At 40.6% G+C, this 18,748-nt stretch overlaps 1 protein-coding gene across 1 annotated transcript; it reads right to left on the reverse strand.

Moving 5' to 3' along the window:
- Window positions 1-6,613: 6,613 nt before the first annotated feature.
- PWWP2A (PWWP domain containing 2A) lies at window positions 6,614-18,547 on the reverse strand. The gene is made up of 2 exons (XM_075210172.1): window positions 15,703-18,547; window positions 6,614-9,112 (listed from the first exon to the last, which is right to left on the reverse strand). The coding sequence occupies exons 1-2, from the start codon at window positions 18,450-18,452 to the stop codon at window positions 7,438-7,440; spliced, it is 4,425 nt and encodes a 1,474-aa protein (XP_075066273.1). The 5' UTR covers window positions 18,453-18,547; the 3' UTR covers window positions 6,614-7,437.
- Window positions 18,548-18,748: the final 201 nt, after the last annotated feature.

The raw sequence follows: 18,748 nt of genomic DNA on the forward strand, positions 1-18,748 counted from the left end.
ATGTACAATGCATGTATACTAATGCCAGGCAAGGACATGGAAGATGATAAACCCTTTAAGGTGTACTCCACCTTCAGATAACTTTAATGTATTGTTTTTACTGTTATCCACTTTACTAAATGCAATACCCTGCATTTATATACAACCCAATTGTGCAGAATCGTGGACCAACAAGCTTACAGGAAAACGGGTGGAGTTTCATCCAAAAGTAGGTGTTCTGACCTTTATGGCTCTCTTCTGTGCTCTTCAGCCATGTCATCAGACAAAGCTGTTTATTTTGGTTATCCTTGGATACAACACAAACGTGCTATCTGGATACAGATGAGCTCTGCCATATCCACAGACGACAAAAATAAAAACAAAAGTTGATTTTAATACATTGCGGAGAAATACAGATGGAAACTAGAAAGACAGTGTATTTAGTCAAAGGTGCAGGAGGCCGCGTACATCCCAATAAGTTGAAGTAATTTTAAGGTGGATGACTCCAGGATTTCATGGAAAAATATACAAATTTGTGAAATTATAAATGGGACAGTCATTGAACAGAATCGGACACAATCTCAAAGTAACACAGATTATACATATAAAATGAGCATCACACAATAATAGCTTGGAAAAATGTTATTTAAGAAAAAATTACATCCATCATTGTATTTTTTATCTCATATTTGTTTTCTTCCATTAAAAACACCAGGTCAGTTATAACTACTGCAGAAATATAGCCGAATATCAACACAAAATAATATAATATGTTTTACACGCAGCTATAGCACCAATTTTTCATAAAAAACAGAAATTTCATGTTTTATGTTTCTAAATTGATTGTATTTAGATTGATGTAATGCTTGGTTCACTTATTCCTCAGATGAACTGCCAGATAAAACATATCAATAAACCTCCCACCGCAACGTTTAGAACCATATTGGTCCAACGCTTGAGACTCCGCCAGCCCCCAGCCCCCCACAATACAGTAGCTACTCATCCTTGCCAGATGTGGTTTAAGTTTTTTCTCGGGGATAAAAAGATGCTGTTTTAACAGTTGTCCACACAGCTGATTGGATAATCCATGGCAGCCAGCCAATCAGCTGCATTGTAAATTGTTCAGCGCAGCCTCTGTACACGCTAATATCTCTAGGCTCTTATGTCTGTTGACGCAACCATTGAATGGTATAGGTGAATAGCTGCTGATCTGGAAGAGTCCCAGGCATCGTAATGCTGCAATTATACTAATTTAGGGAGTGGGGGTTTATTGATGAAAGGTTGTATTTACTTAGAGTACCTCTTTGATTAGATTTACAGCACAATATCTGATCTCGAGCAACAGATTTCTCAATTTGTTCCAGCATTTTTTCTCCATAATAAATAATTGTAAATAATTTAAGGAAATCCTTGAGAATGCCATTGTTTTGGAGGGGTCATACCTCTAAATAATTACCAGTCTTAATAGAAATACCATGACGTTATGCAGCCAGCATGTAAGAAATGAGGCACTCCACTAAGTTTGCAGTGAGTTCGGGCTAAAATTCTTCTACCAAAAATCTCCTAGGGCAAAAGAAAGATAATTAAACTCCCATAAAACCCATCTCTTTATTAGAGCTTACTCTACACCCATCTATACTATCCTAAGGCACCCTCACTACTGTCCCAATCTCCACTCTGAGCCACACGCGTTTCTCTTGTTTCAGCTGTGCCCTCTTCCTATTAGAATGTAAGCTCTCTAATGAGCAGGGTCCTCCCTACCCTTTGTCTTCCCAACCTTGTATGTCCCTGTTTTATGTATGTCCTGTTCTCCCCACTGTTCGAAGCAAAGGAGCATTGTGGCACCTTACAAATAAATTGTAATAATAATAATAATAATAATAATATGTAATTGATGAGACACTGAGGACATATGCAAAAATGGCAAAAAATTTGTTTTGTCCCCAGACCTACCCATAAATATCTTGGTCCCACTTTAGCAGGAACCTATATCCCTGGTCCAGTTGCTTTAAGCTGCAGTTAACACTGGTAAATTGCACACACACCATGTAAAATACACAACGTCACAAATTAAATATAAAGAAACATAAATTGTAGTCACTTAAAGAGAACAACTCATATTAATCTTAAGTCATTAATAAAACTCCTTCAATGAAACGCGTCAAAGTAAATGTGAAAAACAGTTTGTAAACATATTAAACTAATTTTTGTTGCAGACTCATGCGTTTCATTTTGCAATATTTTCATAGCATTTTTTTTTCTTAAATAAAATGTACAATAGATAAAACAATTGTATAAGTTATACATTTTTTTTTCACAGTTCGAGATTTTACACTTCACACGTTCTCAGACAGACACAGAAACAAAAGTCCTTTTTTACTTTCATGTACCATAGAAAAAAAACTCCACTGGGGGGCGCCATCATGAAATCCTGCAGGCAGCTCCTAGTGTGTGTTGGCTAGAAAAAAGAAAAATTGGAGAGACATTATTTTGTCTGAGCTTGTAAGTTACGTATGTATGTAAATATGGTATTTAAGTATAGTAGTATTTTTTAGTATTTTAGTTAGTATTTACAATCTTTTCATAGTCAGAAAAAAAATCCTTTTCATTAAACTTGGGCTATTTATCTTACATGAGCAGTGAATCCATATATAGATACTTCATGGGAGCTGACATATAAGGAGGGTATGTGATATAAAAGAGAAAACAATAGAAACACAACAAAGGTAGCAATTCAAATATGAACAAGGGGAAAATAAAAATAAATTGTTCAGCTATTAAGATCACACTCATTGCTCACTAGGAAGTAACTATAACTGGAGACCGTGCTCTGCGAACTTCCAACTACTAAGACAATACGCAGGTGTTTCCTTCCATTACCCTCATTGTATTTCTGTAGACATCCACTTACTTATGCAGAGAGAAAAAAGTTGGTGGGGAAATACAGTTGAAGCTGCAGTCTGTGGTTTATTTACGTGGTTACAAATATCTACTAAATAACACATTAAGGGGCCAATTCAATTCGGCCGCATTATTCTAGGAATAATGCGGCATGCGCACTATTACCATCAATATGCACAGTATCACAATCAATACGGTAAAAGAGTGCAGTATCACCGTCAGTACGGTAAAAGTGCGCAGAATCACCGTCAGTACGCTAGAAGTGCAGTCAGTACGGTAAAAGTGCACTGTACTACCGCTAGTACGTAAAAGTGCCCAATATCACAGTCAGTACAGTAAAAGTGCACAGTATTACCGTCAGTACGGTAAAAGTGCATTGTATTACCATTAGTATGGTAAAAGTGCGCAGTATTGCCGTTAGTACGGTAAAAGTGCACAGTATTATCGTTAGTATGGTAAAAGTGCGCAGTATTACCATTAGTATGGTAAAAGAGCGCAGTATTACCATTAGTACGGTAAAAGTGCACAGTATTACCATTAGTATGGTAAAAGTGCGCGGTATTGCTGTTAGTATGGTAAAAGTGCGCGGTATTGCAATTGGTACGGTAAAAGTGCGCAGTATTACCATTAGTACAGTAAAAGTGCGCGGTATTGCTGTTAGTATGGTAAAAGTGCGCGGTATTGCAATTGGTACGGTAAAAATGCGCAGTATTACCATTAGTACGGTAAAAGTGCACAGTAGTACCGTCAGTACGGTAAAAGTGCGCAGTATTGCCATTGGTACGGTAAAAGTGTACAGTATTATCATTATATCACTGAGCTATTCAGGGACCCAGCGTGTCTGGGCTCTGCAAACACCTTGTTAGCTGAAGTGTTGTCATTTACACTGTGTATAGGAAATGACATTGTGATATTCATAATATTGTAAGTAAATGTGATAAACAGATGAGGAAAAAAATTCTAAAACGCTCAACATATAACAGCACACCCAAACAAAAGATAAATCTAAAAAAAAAAAATTTATATATATATTTTGAAGTCATGAACATTATTCGCTAGTAAATAAAAAAAAAAAAGAGGTATATTTTTATGAAATCTTAAATTGCAGTTTCTGTTTGCAGGAAAGAATTCATGAAAACAAGGAGCTTTAAATTCATGGCGACAATTTTTAAGGTAAAAGCTTTGTTCTCTGCAGCTGACAATTCCCGAGAGGATCAAGATGTAGCAATACAAATGCGATTTCTCATCATGGCCTCATCTAACGTGAAAAGCTAAACAGCAGCAATTCAATCTAGGTTTTTAGATTTTGGATTTCTGTAGGTTATAGTTTACATTTCTCTTTTTGCTGTTCCACATTTTAACACAATATTTTGGTACACATACTCTCATTACAATAATACACAGCAAGAGCTGTGAGAAGTTACCAAGGACGGTTTGCGTTCCACTTAAAAATGATATATGACTTATTCAGCGTTCAACGTAACATGTATGATCCACCATTCCATTCATTTTAGTCATAAGAATTCTTGTTAACAGTTAGATAGGTGTGTGTGTGTTTGTGTGTGTAATATATATATATATATATATATATATATATATATATATATACTGTGTGTGTGTTTGTGTGTGTAATATATATATATATATATATATATATATATTACACACACAAACACACACACAGTATATATATATATATATATATATATATATATATATATATAATTTTTTTATTATTTATTTGGGCTATACCAGGCCCCCGTGCTCAGGCTGTGTCTGCCCCTAAAGCTTCCCAAGACCTTCAGTAGCCTAAACTACTTAGGAGTATATACAAATCTGCATTTGCTCACTATGTATAAAAGTACTCCTGCAATGAATTATGAACACATACTTTGTTTGGGTAATTAAAAAGTTACCGCTGTAGAAAGAGCCGCTGGGTGTAACCATGAAACGTGGCTGGTCTTGAAAGGGGCGAGCAGCCAGTCACAGACCAACACTAGAGGTCACTTGGAATTTACACATAAATAGGGTTTTACATTGAACTCCACTATACAAAAGCAAAAGCAAAAATTCCACCATAAGAAAGTCTAGGCTTACCACTGACCGTGTTTTTATTAGTTAACCTTCGTGAGGGGTATTTTAAGTTTGTGACCAGACCATATGTTCACATTTTTCTTACCGTTTGTTCAACGGAGTAGTTTTTAGCTGTTTTGTATACCCTAGAAAAGGTCACCCTGCCCCCAAGGACAGATAGAGAATCCAGATGCTTATAGTTTAAGTGCAATACACAGGTCAAACAGGTACATTTAGCAATCTACTTTTCTGATTATTCTTAATTAGCAAAACCCCAGAAAGTGACACCAAAAATGAATAGGTTAGATCTCCTAAGTATAGGTATACTAATTATGTGTATGTTATGTAAGGTACGGTGAAGACATAGGGCCTAAAAAGAAGTTTATATGTCTCTATTTTCCTTCATTTCTTTAACCAAAAGGACTCTGGTCTCCCATATTGCCAGCACAGAGACATTCAGTGGATTAGTGCAGACCTCTAGGGAATTCCCTGATGACCTCACAGGATTTCCTGCTATCACTGGGGAAGCCTGCGCTTCCCCACTCAGCTATACATAGCTTTCTCTCTGAGCAGAGATTAGCAATCTGATCGCCAGAAACTGAATCTTTGACAGTCACAGACAGCCAGGCTCCCTGTATGAGGCTGCATGTAGTGTCCTTACATGTACGTCTTCCCAGCCTGGCATCCAGGGGAACATTTAAAAAAATATATTTGTTACAAGAAGTCCTTTCTATATAGGATCAACTATACTGACTTTGTGGGGGATTCAATTACACTTCGCGGCGGAGTTTTGACAAATCTCCGCTCATGTCTCCTTGCACCCCATCGAGGTGCGAAAATGAGCAGAGATGTCTACTGTAATTGCCAGCAATGTGCGCGGCGCAAGATCCGCGCGTCACATCGACGCCAACTGAATTCCCCCCTCTGAATGAATTAACCTAGGCTTCGTTAATGGATATAAAACAAGTAATATACATAAACTTCTAGAACCAGGTTAAATTGGTCAGAACATACTATATGTCAAATATGAATGAATGAATAAAGTGGGTGATGTTAATTCTCCCTCAAATTTTAGCAGGGTTTTTAATCCTTGTTAAACACAACTGCAATTCCATCTCTGCTGTAACCCGACTACCAGTGAACTGATAGACAATCCCGTTTTCAATCTTAAATTCCAAATTCTCTCACACAGACTTGGATCTGGAAATTGGTAAATGCGTTATATTTTACTGCTAAAAAAAAGGCTTGTGGATATACCCTTTAAACATTTCGCATTTAATTCAATGTTTACTTTGAAACATTACTATTTATGAGGCGTACAAGAGTTAATCCCTCTGTATATATAAGTATATAGTCAGCCTTCAGGTGTAGGACTTATGCACAGTGACAATTGCATAGTCGGTGGCAGCTGTGGTATAGTATAAAAATAAGCCCAATTATGTTATAATGAGTGCTTTCCATTCTATATTGGTAAGCAGGATTTAATTACTGTGTTCTGCTAATCCAAAATATAGCTGTGTAACACACCCTAAGAAGTGCCGACTTCAAGGTTGTTTGAAGTGCATGGATATTAACCAATGTTGACGAACAGAAGACTTTTCATTAAGTGTAGCTTTTAAGAAGCAGATGCTCTGGAATTTTTCAGTAACACACAACAAAATCAGATTTAGTGGATTTTATTTACACTTTTTGTACATTTCAGAGCAATACACAATTACATTTGCTTCATCTTTTCTGACCTGCAAACAGATACCTTAAAACTTTAATGAAAAGCAAAACTGGAAATTAAAAAAAAATAAAATAAAAATGATGGGTCTGATAAGGTACATCCAAAAAAATGTAACAATTTGACATCTGACAAATCATGTGCCTTTTAATCAGAACATATTCTAAAAAACAGCCAGAAGAAGAGTCAGCTATTTTGTAGCAGATATATTCATACTGAACACATCAAGCTGCCCGCATTTGTCCTAGTTTTGATCTTGACTTCTGTCCCAGAAACAAATTCAAGAACAAAACAAAAATCAACCTTCTAAACTTTAGAATGAACTCTGTATGTACATTCCACTTTATTCCTAACCTATTGATCCACTATCACCGGGGTGTTGATCAACGAGAACATGGACACTTCAATTTGTAGAGACCTGGCAGGCTCATAAGTGGGAGGGAAGAAGTAGTCACTATGGCCATTATAAAAGGAGTTTTTTCTCCACTGTTGACCTACTGAGAAGAAACTGCAAACTTGTATAATGAAAATTTCTTTTTACATCATTACTAAACTTTGATGAGTTCATTATCTTATGAAGTAAAATATTAAATAACGCAAATGAAGCTCTGATGTCTTTCAATAAAAAGGGCAAAGCCTCATTCCAGTCAAGTTCACATTATAAAAGACTTTATGGGTGTGACTAAGCTAGGAAAAAAAAAAATTATATATATATGATGTAGGACCTCTAAACTTGCCTACCTTACATGTGGGAGGGATCACGTTTCAAATTGTGTCAGGAGGGCCCGCACCTCTGGAGTGAGCTGTTTGGCAGCCTTAGCTGCCTCTGTGATGGCCTTGCGGTAAAGACCCTTTCTCTTCTTGTTAAATCGGGACTGGAAGTTTTCTAAAAAGGGGGACAGCTGTGACAGAGCGAGAAATGAAGTTGTTGGGGACCCAAACCATGATATGCGGGCCTCCTGCCGTACAAGAAGCCCATTATCTTTTCGACTGATTGTTATAGTAAGAATACGGGCCGGCCACCAAGGGAAGCCATATATCTTTGCCCAAACAATGTCCCCAACACATATGGTCCTGCCATCAGGGGTCATGCATTTAGAGACATTTTTGGAGAACACCTTTATTTTCAAGGGATTGCTTAACTTTTTCTCTTCTTTCGAAGAGGAGGAAGATGATGACGAAGGTGCATGCATGCTGCCTGGGGGGAAATCAAAGTTTTCAGTAGAACTACACTCAGAGTGGATGGATTTCAGATCATCTGTACTATCACTACTACACACTGACGCACTGGAAGAGTCTGCTTTCTTTTGATTTAAGGTCATGTAAACTGTGATATTGCTTTTGCTGCCTCGCTTGCTCAGCGCCTGCTGCTCATCCTGCTCGCCAGGCTGTGCACAGACACTCGTGTTCTGAATATCACTGCTGACCTCCTCTGGGCCATTTGAGGGGGTGGTTATTTCTGAGGGGGCCTCACCTGCTGAACGGGTGGCAGTGTAGCGAGTCTGGGGCTTGATACCCATCTTGCTGCTTCGCAAGCTCTCAAGTCCAATCTTGAGCGAAGAGTCGTTCTCCTCGTTGCGATACCTTTGAGGTTTTATGCGTAGTCTTGGTGGGAGGGTCCCTGAGCTCGAGTTCTGAAGGCGCCTTGCGATGTGGACTTTACCGTGAGCATTTTTAGAGGAAGATGCGTCCTTTTGTTTTTTACGCGCCTTTACTTTGGCCATTTTTAACACTTCCCGAGCCTTTGCATGATCCATATTTTTGCTCTGGAGCACTTTCTTAGTGTGCAGATGGGCTTTCGAGGCATTTGTTTGAGAAGCCACCTTTATCACTTTTCCTCGCCCGTGACCGAGAGTTGTAACTTTGGACACCGAATTCCGTTTGTGACTGTCGCTCTGACTTTTACCATTTACTTTGTGATCAGTTTTAAGTTTTTTATTCACAGTAGTTACACTTTCATGCCTCCTCCTTTTCCCTTCTTCTAGCTTAAAAGAGTCATTACCAGTCTTCCTGACCTCCTTCTTATCGGCCACAACATTTTTACACTTATCGCACAATACCTGCCTGGGCCGAAGTTTGATAGCGTTCATTATCGAAGTGGGTTCTTCCCTGTAGATTTTCTTTTTGAGTCTCTTTATTTTACGCGGAGGAGGTTGAGGTATTGACTGGTTATAAGTGTCCCTGATAAACAAAGGAGGAGGGTACGGCGCTCCTTCGTGAAAAAGTGGAGGAGGCTTTGAAGTCCACAGGTTATGAACTCCGCAGGGCTCATTGGACTGGATGGGGGAGACATCCATGGGAACGGCTCCGTTCTCGTTTTTCAACGATGTGTCTTCCTGGAATGATGTGCTTTGTGGCTGAATGGGTTCCTCTGGTTTATTTTTGTACTCTCGTTTAGGGTGAACGGTTACAGGGATTCCGTGAGGTCCAAACCTTGAAATAAAACAAAAAAGGAACACAACATTAAGAAATCTCTAAAACGTCAAAATAAACAGCAGTCAAAATACAGAGCGATTAACTTTTCTTGACAATTATAACTCATGAATATGTATTTAGTAAGGCATTAACAACATTGCACGCTGTCATATTTCTGTGAAAGTCTAGTACTAATGTCAAATCAATGCATTGAATAAAAAACTACCCCGAGAAAGTAAGTTTACTCTAGCATCAATTTTATCTATGCATGTATGTCACAATTTATATGAATTCCCTGTTAAATCATTTTCTTTGCTCTTAATATTCAGAACAGAAACGCCCACTTTAAGAACTGGAGGCCGCTATGATGTCTCTTACTTACATCATTTGTACATTGTTAGTCTTTTAGTCATCATAATGTATTTTTCCTATGCATCAATAAAGTCTCTTATATTGATCTCTGAAATAAGTTAAATTTATTGTCTGTAGCTTGACTAAAAACCACAGCAAACATTAAATTAAGCATGTTTGTTATGTGGGGAGGAACTCGCGACAGAGGTGGGTTTCCAGAACTTTGCTACGGTCACAGAACATGTTTTTTAATAATGACCAAATGTGACAACTAGGTATGGCAGTGTTGGCTAACCTGTGACACTCCAGGTGTTGTGAAACTACAAGTCCCAGCAATAAGCTGCTATATATTGGCAAAGCATGCTGGGACTTGTAGTTTCACAACACCTGGAGTGTCACAGGTTAGCCAATACTGGGTATGGCCTGTCCCTGGAGTGTAAGTATAGATCTGTAGAGGGTAATTGGGGGTCTTGGTCACCTACAAATTCACTTTCTGGTATCTCCCCATTAGTATAACCTGCTTCTCCCACCCTGAAGTCCGATAGTGATTCAGACAGGTTCATTATTACCGCAATGGCCCTGCAGCTCACTGTCAAGTACTAGAGCTCTATTGACGATGACTTGATTAATTGAATCCTACAGCATTGTGATCTGCAGTGCGATCCAGTTTTCAGCTTGCTCCATATGGAAGTTAAGGTATATCAAGGTGGTTGTCCAGTAGTGGATAGAAAGCAAACAATATTTTCTCTACTTGAATTCATTAAAATTCTAGGGAAGGGGTGCAAGAAGAAAGAAAAATGGGGTGGTGGGTTGCCATAGAGTGCAGGTTTTTAAGGCAAGAGGGGTTTGTTTGTTTTTTAATCATTGGCAGCAGTGAGTATATAAACATATCACTTATTGATAAACATCTGACTTTGGAATGCCTTTTGAAAACAGGTCTTTAAAACCTTAAGCACTCCATATGAAAAGTATCACCTAAATAAGATTCTCTGCATTAATCTAAATAATAGAAGCACTTAATTTTGTTAAAGGGAAATTGCTTAGTTCTGAATTACAGTTCTGCAGCATACACTAGTATCATTTCACAACTAGTATTCTGGGAAAGACCATATAACATCTGCTAGTTCTGACTAAACAGCAATATCAATAGGAAACATATGGCCCTCCAGCTGTTATGGAACTACAAGTACCAGCATGTCCAGTCAGCCAAAGGCAAACTATGCCAGTGAAAACATTACAAGTACAGAAACCACTATAATTGATAAGTTGCTATTTTTGAATTTACCCGGCAGTAAAAAACACACAGCTACTGGGCAGTCATTTATATGAAAAGCTGTTTACAAGACTGCAATAAAGACCAATGTAATAGAACAGTGTAAAGAGAGTAGCCTCAAGACATGATTGTTAACTCAGTCTTCAAACAACAAATAGGGCGTGGACACTAGCACATTTTCTTTTATAATCACCTGTTTTCTTAAAGTTTGAAGCACAGAAAACACAGGGGGGGGGGGGGGGGGGAATAATAACACAAAATACTTGTGTGCCCAGGTTCTAAGAGACGAGTTTAATCAAGCCACCCGAAAGAATACTGTAAACAACTGTCTCCAGCCCAACAAAGACCTCACACCTGAACAAAACTTTCACCTGTCAGACAACAGGTGTGAGCGCCAGTATGTACACATACTGGAAAGTCAAGCTGTGCTGGGAGCATAAAGCAAACATAAGGTACACCATATACTGAGTATTACAGTTATCAAAAGCCAAGTTCTCAACTGACTTTTTACACCGCACATGAATGAAATAAAATAGCTTGAATGTGGTTTGTTATGGAAGGCTTTGTTCCCAAATTATGTCTCTCTCTAAAGAATAAAGTTATATTTACATACTTACCAAAGTCCTGACTAAAGTGGGACAGTCCCGATTTCCACAACCAAAGTGGGGTAGAACATTACGCCTACCCAGACCATGCCCCAAATATTAGCTTGATATATCCCAAATCCCAAGTCTGTAATGTTGGGAATATGGTGGAAAGATTGAGTGGATAACACTTTCACATTCCAAGCAGTAATGGATGAATTCCAAGTTGGAGCACAAATGGTTCCTACACTTCAGCCGTGTGGACAAGTGGATGAAAACTGCTTAGATGGTGGATTAGCTGTTGGGAGTACCAACCAAACTAACGACTGTACAGGGGATCTAGTCTATGTACCATCTGGTGATGGTGACTGCCACAAGACACGTACATAGTGACGTCTCACTGCTAGTTTCTTCTCCTACAGAGAATCATATTGGGGACAGTTATACAGCAATTAGACGTTTGCTTACATTTTACGTCATAAATGTCCCCCAACATATAAGACAAGACACTTTTTCTGTGCAGAGGTAATAAAAGATATTCACGCGTTTTGGAAAACAAGTTCCTGCTTACAACAGCCAAAAAAGTACTTGATAATTGTTCATGAGGGTTACATTTAATTGTACTTCAGTAGTGGAAACGTTCAGTTTTACTTACCATTTATAGAAGTATACACAGTAAGCAGCCCCTACTCTATACGGACGGATATGTTTAGCTCACCCAGGTCTAACTTGCCATAACCATCATAATGTTAAACACACTCAAACTCAGGGGAGATTTTTCAGCCCAATCTCTGAAAGACCAAATTCCTGCACAGATTTGGCTCTTCCCGAGTAAAGAGGGCAGCCAATACATTTCCATAGGCATCAACCAAATGGGCATCAGTTGATCTTTTTCTGCCCGTTTATATTGGATCAGAGTTTGATCTTACAGAGAACATAATCCACAGTTTAAAAGTTCAGGAGAATTAAAGGAGTTGCGTGCATATATTATTCATAATTAGTTTTAAAGACCTGCAGAAATACTGATGAATACACGGACAACAGTGGTTGGCAACAGCAGACCCACCAGTGGTCCTGCAAACCTTCACCTGTGGCCCACAACCTTGGCTTTACAATAAAGCAGAGAATACTACTGAACAGGAGCAATAGACTCATGTTATGTGACCACCTCTGCACAATGCAGGGCAGTCTTGCAGCACATCCAAGGAGGAGGAGGGGGGAGTACAGTGTGCTCTATACTGCGCACCCTCCCTCCTTCCTCTATGGGCTCCCGTTGTAAGAGTGGGGGAGGTCTGAGGGCTTCTGAGGTCTGAGTGCATGTAGGGGTATTCTGTGGCAAGTCTAGGTCCGAGAGGCATGTGGAGCTATTTTGGAGGAAGCGGGAGGCATGTGGTGGAACATTGGAACATGTGAGGAGCATATCGGGATGAGTAGTGGGCTTGCCAAGGTTGTTTTCAGGCTGCTTTTTTAATCCTACAATTTAAGAGTAATGTGCGGCCCTATTGAAAGTAGGAGGGACCTTAAATATATCAGATTACTCATGACTGACCTAGAAGCAATGGAATTAATACATTTTAGGGGACATCAGAGGATTTTGACCACTAATACAACTACCCTGCACGTAGAAAAATGCAGCCCTCAAGAGCCAGATTATTAACAGTGTAAGTAATGTGCTCAAAATCTCTTGTCTGATATTACCCTTAATCTGCTGACAAGTCAGTACTGTACAAAACAAATACCAACAGTTTAACAGCTTGAAAATTCCTTCATAAAAGTTATACAGATACAGGACAAGAGGCTTGGTGACCTCTATTCTATATAATCAGAATTTGTTCCAGGGCACACATCCAAAGGAGAAAAATAGGGTTATTTAATTGCTAACTCCAGGTCTCTCCAATTTTATAGTATTACCTATAACCTATCTAGCAACACTTCCCCTACTTAACGCCTTTACTTTTCGTGTTATAGGTACAGATAAGCACTCTCTGCCTCCGCTCATTTGACATTTCTGGCTTTTTGCTACAAACGTCCAACATGGAATATGTATCAAAAAAGTATATATACCCCAATATGGCACAGTCCATCTGTATTTACATTGCTAGTTTGGATTGCTGGAGGGACGATAGGACATCAGTGAGACAGCTACAGTAGGATGAACTTCTTGATTGTCTATGCCAAATAAAAGCTTGAATAGAGCTTAGGCTGTTACAGGAACCTACAAGTATTGTCCATTGATAAGTAAAAGAGGTGGGGCTAGGGGGAGTCTAACATTAGGAGGAATATTATAGCCGTCTTTAAAGCAGCAGTTTGTCATTCTAAAAGCCAATAATAATCAACCAAACAGTCCTAAGAGCAGTTGCATTTCAACAGATACTGTTACTGTACCCAGATATATGCAGACCATACTGATATGTCATTAGCCGGCTTCACTAATGAAGACATTCACTGTAAACAATGTTTAGACAATTGTGCTCTTTTCTTTTAAATAACTTACAAAGTTACTTTAATTGCCACTGTACAGAGAAATCCAGCAATTTGACTACAGAGAGATAGAGATCATACTGTATATACACACACAACTAGATTATAAACTCAAGGAGTCTCTATTATCCTCAGACAACATACCAGGAATGAACAACTTAAGCCATTAAATGACAGTTCTAGATATCTGCCAAGCCATACAGGAAGCGTTCCCTCACCAGGCGATATATGGCTGTGGCTGGCTGCCAGACACATCTTTGTAGCCAACGGTGTATAGGCCAAAAGCGAAACAGCTGCAAAGCTGCCAGTTCAGGCTTTTCACCATTTAGTAACTATACCTCTTAGGACAAGTAGATCAATAATCAGTATGGCTTACTCCACTATATTAACCAAAATAGCTTTGTCCGTCACAAAAAAGCAATGACGTAGGATGTATAAACATAGGACTTGTACACTGCTTTTTAAAACTGAAGTAATCCATGGAAAGGAACTTTCTTTGGCATCTGTGATAGAATACACATTAGACAGCTCAAGAAAACTATCACACAAAAGCAGTCATTAAAAGCAGCCGATTTCCTTTCCCCTGGGACAGGTGTGTGAGTGCATCAATAGTACAATGGACAACACAAACAATTCAGTCCTAGGACAACACAGACTTGTCACAAATGATCAGTAAATACTGGAACTTGAACCTTGTATGAGTGACTAGAATAAGTGTGGATTGCATGCCAATGTGTGGTACTCCATGACAGTTAATATAATCAATACACTTTGTTCTATAAAAGGGGATGGACAGCTGAGCAACAGACAATATAAAGGAATATCTATTTCCACACAATGGGACATGGGCTGGGATTTTATGTTGTACAAATAGATGCATCCTTTCTTTAACATAGTAACTCACTATAGTTATAACCAAAATTGATCTGGAGGTCTTGTGAGTTGTGTCAGTTTAAGAGGGTTTAATGTAATTGTCGAGAATCCATTTTTGTATCTGTCTGGGGGTTTCGTGTTTTTTTGGTATTGTAATGGACCCGTCACCTACACGCCATGGGGGAGTCAGTTTCTGGGTTGAACAAATATTTAATAGACTCTGTGATGTCACTGCTTCGTAGCCAATCGGCAGGCTATATACTGGTTCAGTCCACAAACTGTATACCTCCACTGTGTGTGGGCGACTGGTTCAACAAGTCAATGCATGTTTTGAACATACCTTTATCCTCTGAATTTTGACATGCATTTACTGTACAATAAAATATAGGACAAACACTGGGAATGCACAGATACCATCTGGTGGTTACGATGCAATCTCAAAAAGGGCCAATGAGACCTAAAGCCACCTGCATTTCTAAATATCCATGCTCATTTTCTTTTTTGTTTATTTTCAAATGGCAGTGTTAATATCTTTATAATTAAAATGTAATCAAGCTCCGTTTGCATCTATAATTATTCACAATGTGGACTTTGTCAATGGTAATCTCAAAACTGTAAAGACTTTTTCAGTGGAAATCCTTTTAGAAATGACAGATTACCCAGAGCTCAGTTATGGTGCTCCTTATTGACTACAGAGTGCTTACCCTACCAAGGACAGTTATGGTGCTCCTTATTGACTACAGAGTGCTTACCCTACCAAGGACAGTGGAGCCAAGAATTTAAACAAATGGATACAACAGTCACAAACAGTAGCACAGAAGAGGCACATGGCCATACATGCCACTTGTTATTGGCTGCATACAATTATGGGGGTCATCCTAATCACCCTTTTATGAATAACCTATTTGTATGCCTGGGTGTACTAGGCCTTAAATTAAGGCAGAGTAGCTTATTTTTGGAGGTGGACTATATTGAAAACATATTTAAATCAATGTTATCATACGGATGGTATATCACAAAACCTTGACAGTTTCTGTCTTTCATACCTTTTTGACAGATCCATTAGAACCCCTGAGAAGATTCTGTCTCCGTGCCGGAAGGAAACAACCAACGCATCCTGAATGAGGTGATCAAGTGTAACCTGAACTTCAGAACCAGGAATGAGACCATCAATTCCACCAGTAATAAGTTGCTCTGTTGTAGGCAGAGTTCCTTGGCATTTATCAGGATTGTCCAAACATGCATCTATGCTAGAATTAATGGATGGAGGCTTTGGTTCCTCCAAACAGCAGAGTTCATTATTATCTTTAAGCTGTGCACTATTGGGGGACACCATAGGTGCCTCCAGCTGTCCCAGCACAGTGTCATTAGAGAGAGAGTTAGGAAAGGCATCAGTTTTAGCAACAGAAATCTGGTCCATTTCAGTGTCCCTATAAAATGGATCATATTCGACATCTGGAGCAAAAGACACAATCTTTGCGCTTTCAGAAGTATTTTCTAGTCTAGGCTCAGTTTCCATATGAATGGATTGAGAGTCCAGCTCTTTTTCCAAAGTTGTTCGTTCACTGGCCAGTGGAGACGCGGCATCCTCTTGCGCCAGTTCACTAGGTGACAGACAGTTGCCAGGGGCTGAATCATAGTTAATTTTAGAAATTAATTGCACAGATGTCTCTCCAGGAGAAGGTAATGCTTGAAACTGTGTCGTATGAGATACAAAAGGAAAAACACTACTAAGGTCCTCATTCTTTGGCCCTACATCAAGCTGTTTTAGAACTGGGTGTAAGGAAAGCTTTACCTCCACTCCTAGCTCATTACATTGCTCGGATACAGGATGAGACCCTTGGTTAATTTCCGCAACGCCTAAAGCAAGCACTTGCTTCTCTGTAGAGACTGTATCAAGCTCATGTTGTATTTTATTATGAAATGGTGTAGGCATAAACTCATCATCACTGTCTAATGGATCAGTGCTCTCTTTGCAATATTCATGGATTGAATCAACTGCTGTCTCCACAGTCTTGACCACTGTTTCAACCTCTGTAATGTCAGGGACAGGATCTGACAAAAGTACTATTGACTCCAGGACGGTTTCTTGCTCTAATGTATGTTCTAAAGAGACTTTATCCTGCAAGTGCTTCATTGCTTCAGGCTCAGCCACCATAGCAGGGACTAGCTCAGGGACAGACTCAAGCAACTTACTTGGTGAATCCTCCATGAGACGAAAAACCTTAGAGACTGGCTCTTGCGCCTCATGTAGTGAATCCTCCGTGAGCTGAAACATCTCAGGAAGTGGCTCTTGGACCTCATTTACTGAATTCTCCACAAGTTGAAAAACCTCAGGGACTAGCTTTTGTGCCTCATGTAGCGAATCCTCCATGACCAGAGCAATTTCAGGAACAGGTTCCTGCACTATCACTTCAGGGTCTGGCTCTTGCATCTCACATAGCGAATTCTCCATGAGTGGAAAAACCTCAGGGACAGGATCCTGCACCATTCCCTCAGGGACAGGCTCTTGCACCTCACATAGTGAATCCTGCATCGGCTGAAGCACCTCAGCGACTGGCTCTTGCAGCAAATCTTCCATGTGCATAACAACATCAGGGATAGGATCCTGCACTGTCATCTCAAGTACTGGCTCTTCTGCCTTACATAGTGAATCTCCCGTGAGTGGAACAATCTCAAGGACAGGTTCCTGCACTGTCACCAGAGGAACTGACTCTTGTACCGTACACAGCAAATCCTCAATGAGAGGAACAACCTCAGGTACAGGTTCTTGCATTATCACCTCAGGGATTGGTTCTTGTCCCTCACCTAGCAAATTCATGAGTGGAACAACATCAAGGGCAGGTTCCTGGACAACTTCAATAGTAGGCTCTTGTACTTCAAACATGACATTGGTGACTGGATCTTGTATGTGAGGCCCCTCCAAAGGAACAGTCTCTACCTGCGACACAATATCAGAGATTGGCTCTTGTGTGTACATCACCTCCGCAAGCGAAGGCTCCTGTACCTGCGACACCACCCCAGCGGTGAGCTCCTGGATGCGCAGAAGCTCCACAGGAGCAGAATCCTGTATGTGCAGCACCTCAACTGGAGCAGTCTCTTGTATATACAGGACTTCAAGGTCCGGGACGGATTCTTGCAGGACTTCCTGGTGGTCCGCTCCCTGCATCTCTTGGACCTCCTCATCCATAGGCTCAGAGCCAGACTCCAGCTGTTCTGTCAGGACCTGAGGCTGTGGTGAGGATGCAGGCTCCAGAATGACTGGTACAGGGGGAGGATGCTCTGCCTCTGAAGAGGTGATCTCACCAATGGCTTCACACTCATCCCTTCCTTCCAGCTCCATCAGGACTGAGGGGATCTCCATAGGGACAGGTCCTAGACCTCCATGGTGGGGGACAAGGGGGCTGGTCAAGGCTTCCCCCAATTGCATAGATTCCCCCATCCCTTTATCTCCAGTGTCCACCTCTGAGGCCTCGGTGTTCTGTGCTAGGGGCCAAGGTTCTGGTGCGGCCTCTACAGTGTCAGGGCCGGGCCCCTGGGCTCCAGTGTCCCGGCTGGTTACCTCAGGCCCGGTATACTCCGGTACCACCTCGTCCTCGGGCAGCCGCAGCCCCGGCTCTCTGTCATCGGCTGCGCTCCCATCAGCCGGGTCCCAGCCCAGGTCCTCTGAGATACGGTTGGGCTCTACGGCGGCCTCCGCATCAGCGCCCGGCCTGCCCTCTCCAGAGATCGGCTCGCTGTCTGGCTCGGCTTCTCCTCCCTCCCCCGACCCAGGCGCACCAGCCGCGGCCGCCATTTTCTCTTTCGCTTCTGCCCCCCCCCTCTCCTCTCTCACGGGCAAATCGATCTTCGGCCTCCTAGTCCTCAGACAGGGAGAAAGCCCACCCTCCGTGCACAATCACCACCTCCGATTGGCCGAGCCGCCGTCACTCAAATAGAAAAACTCAGGCCGCTTCTCATTGGCTGCAGCAAGCACAACCCAAACTCCTTTTCCCAAGGTAAAAAAGAAAGCTGGCTTCCCATTGGGTGAGGAGATAGCATCGTCTGCATGCCGTTTGTCGGTTCATATGTCAATCCCTTTAGAGGCGCTAC

Source organism: Mixophyes fleayi, chromosome 4 (assembly GCF_038048845.1).
Source record: "Mixophyes fleayi isolate aMixFle1 chromosome 4, aMixFle1.hap1, whole genome shotgun sequence".
Taxonomy (NCBI): domain Eukaryota; kingdom Metazoa; phylum Chordata; class Amphibia; order Anura; family Limnodynastidae; genus Mixophyes; species Mixophyes fleayi.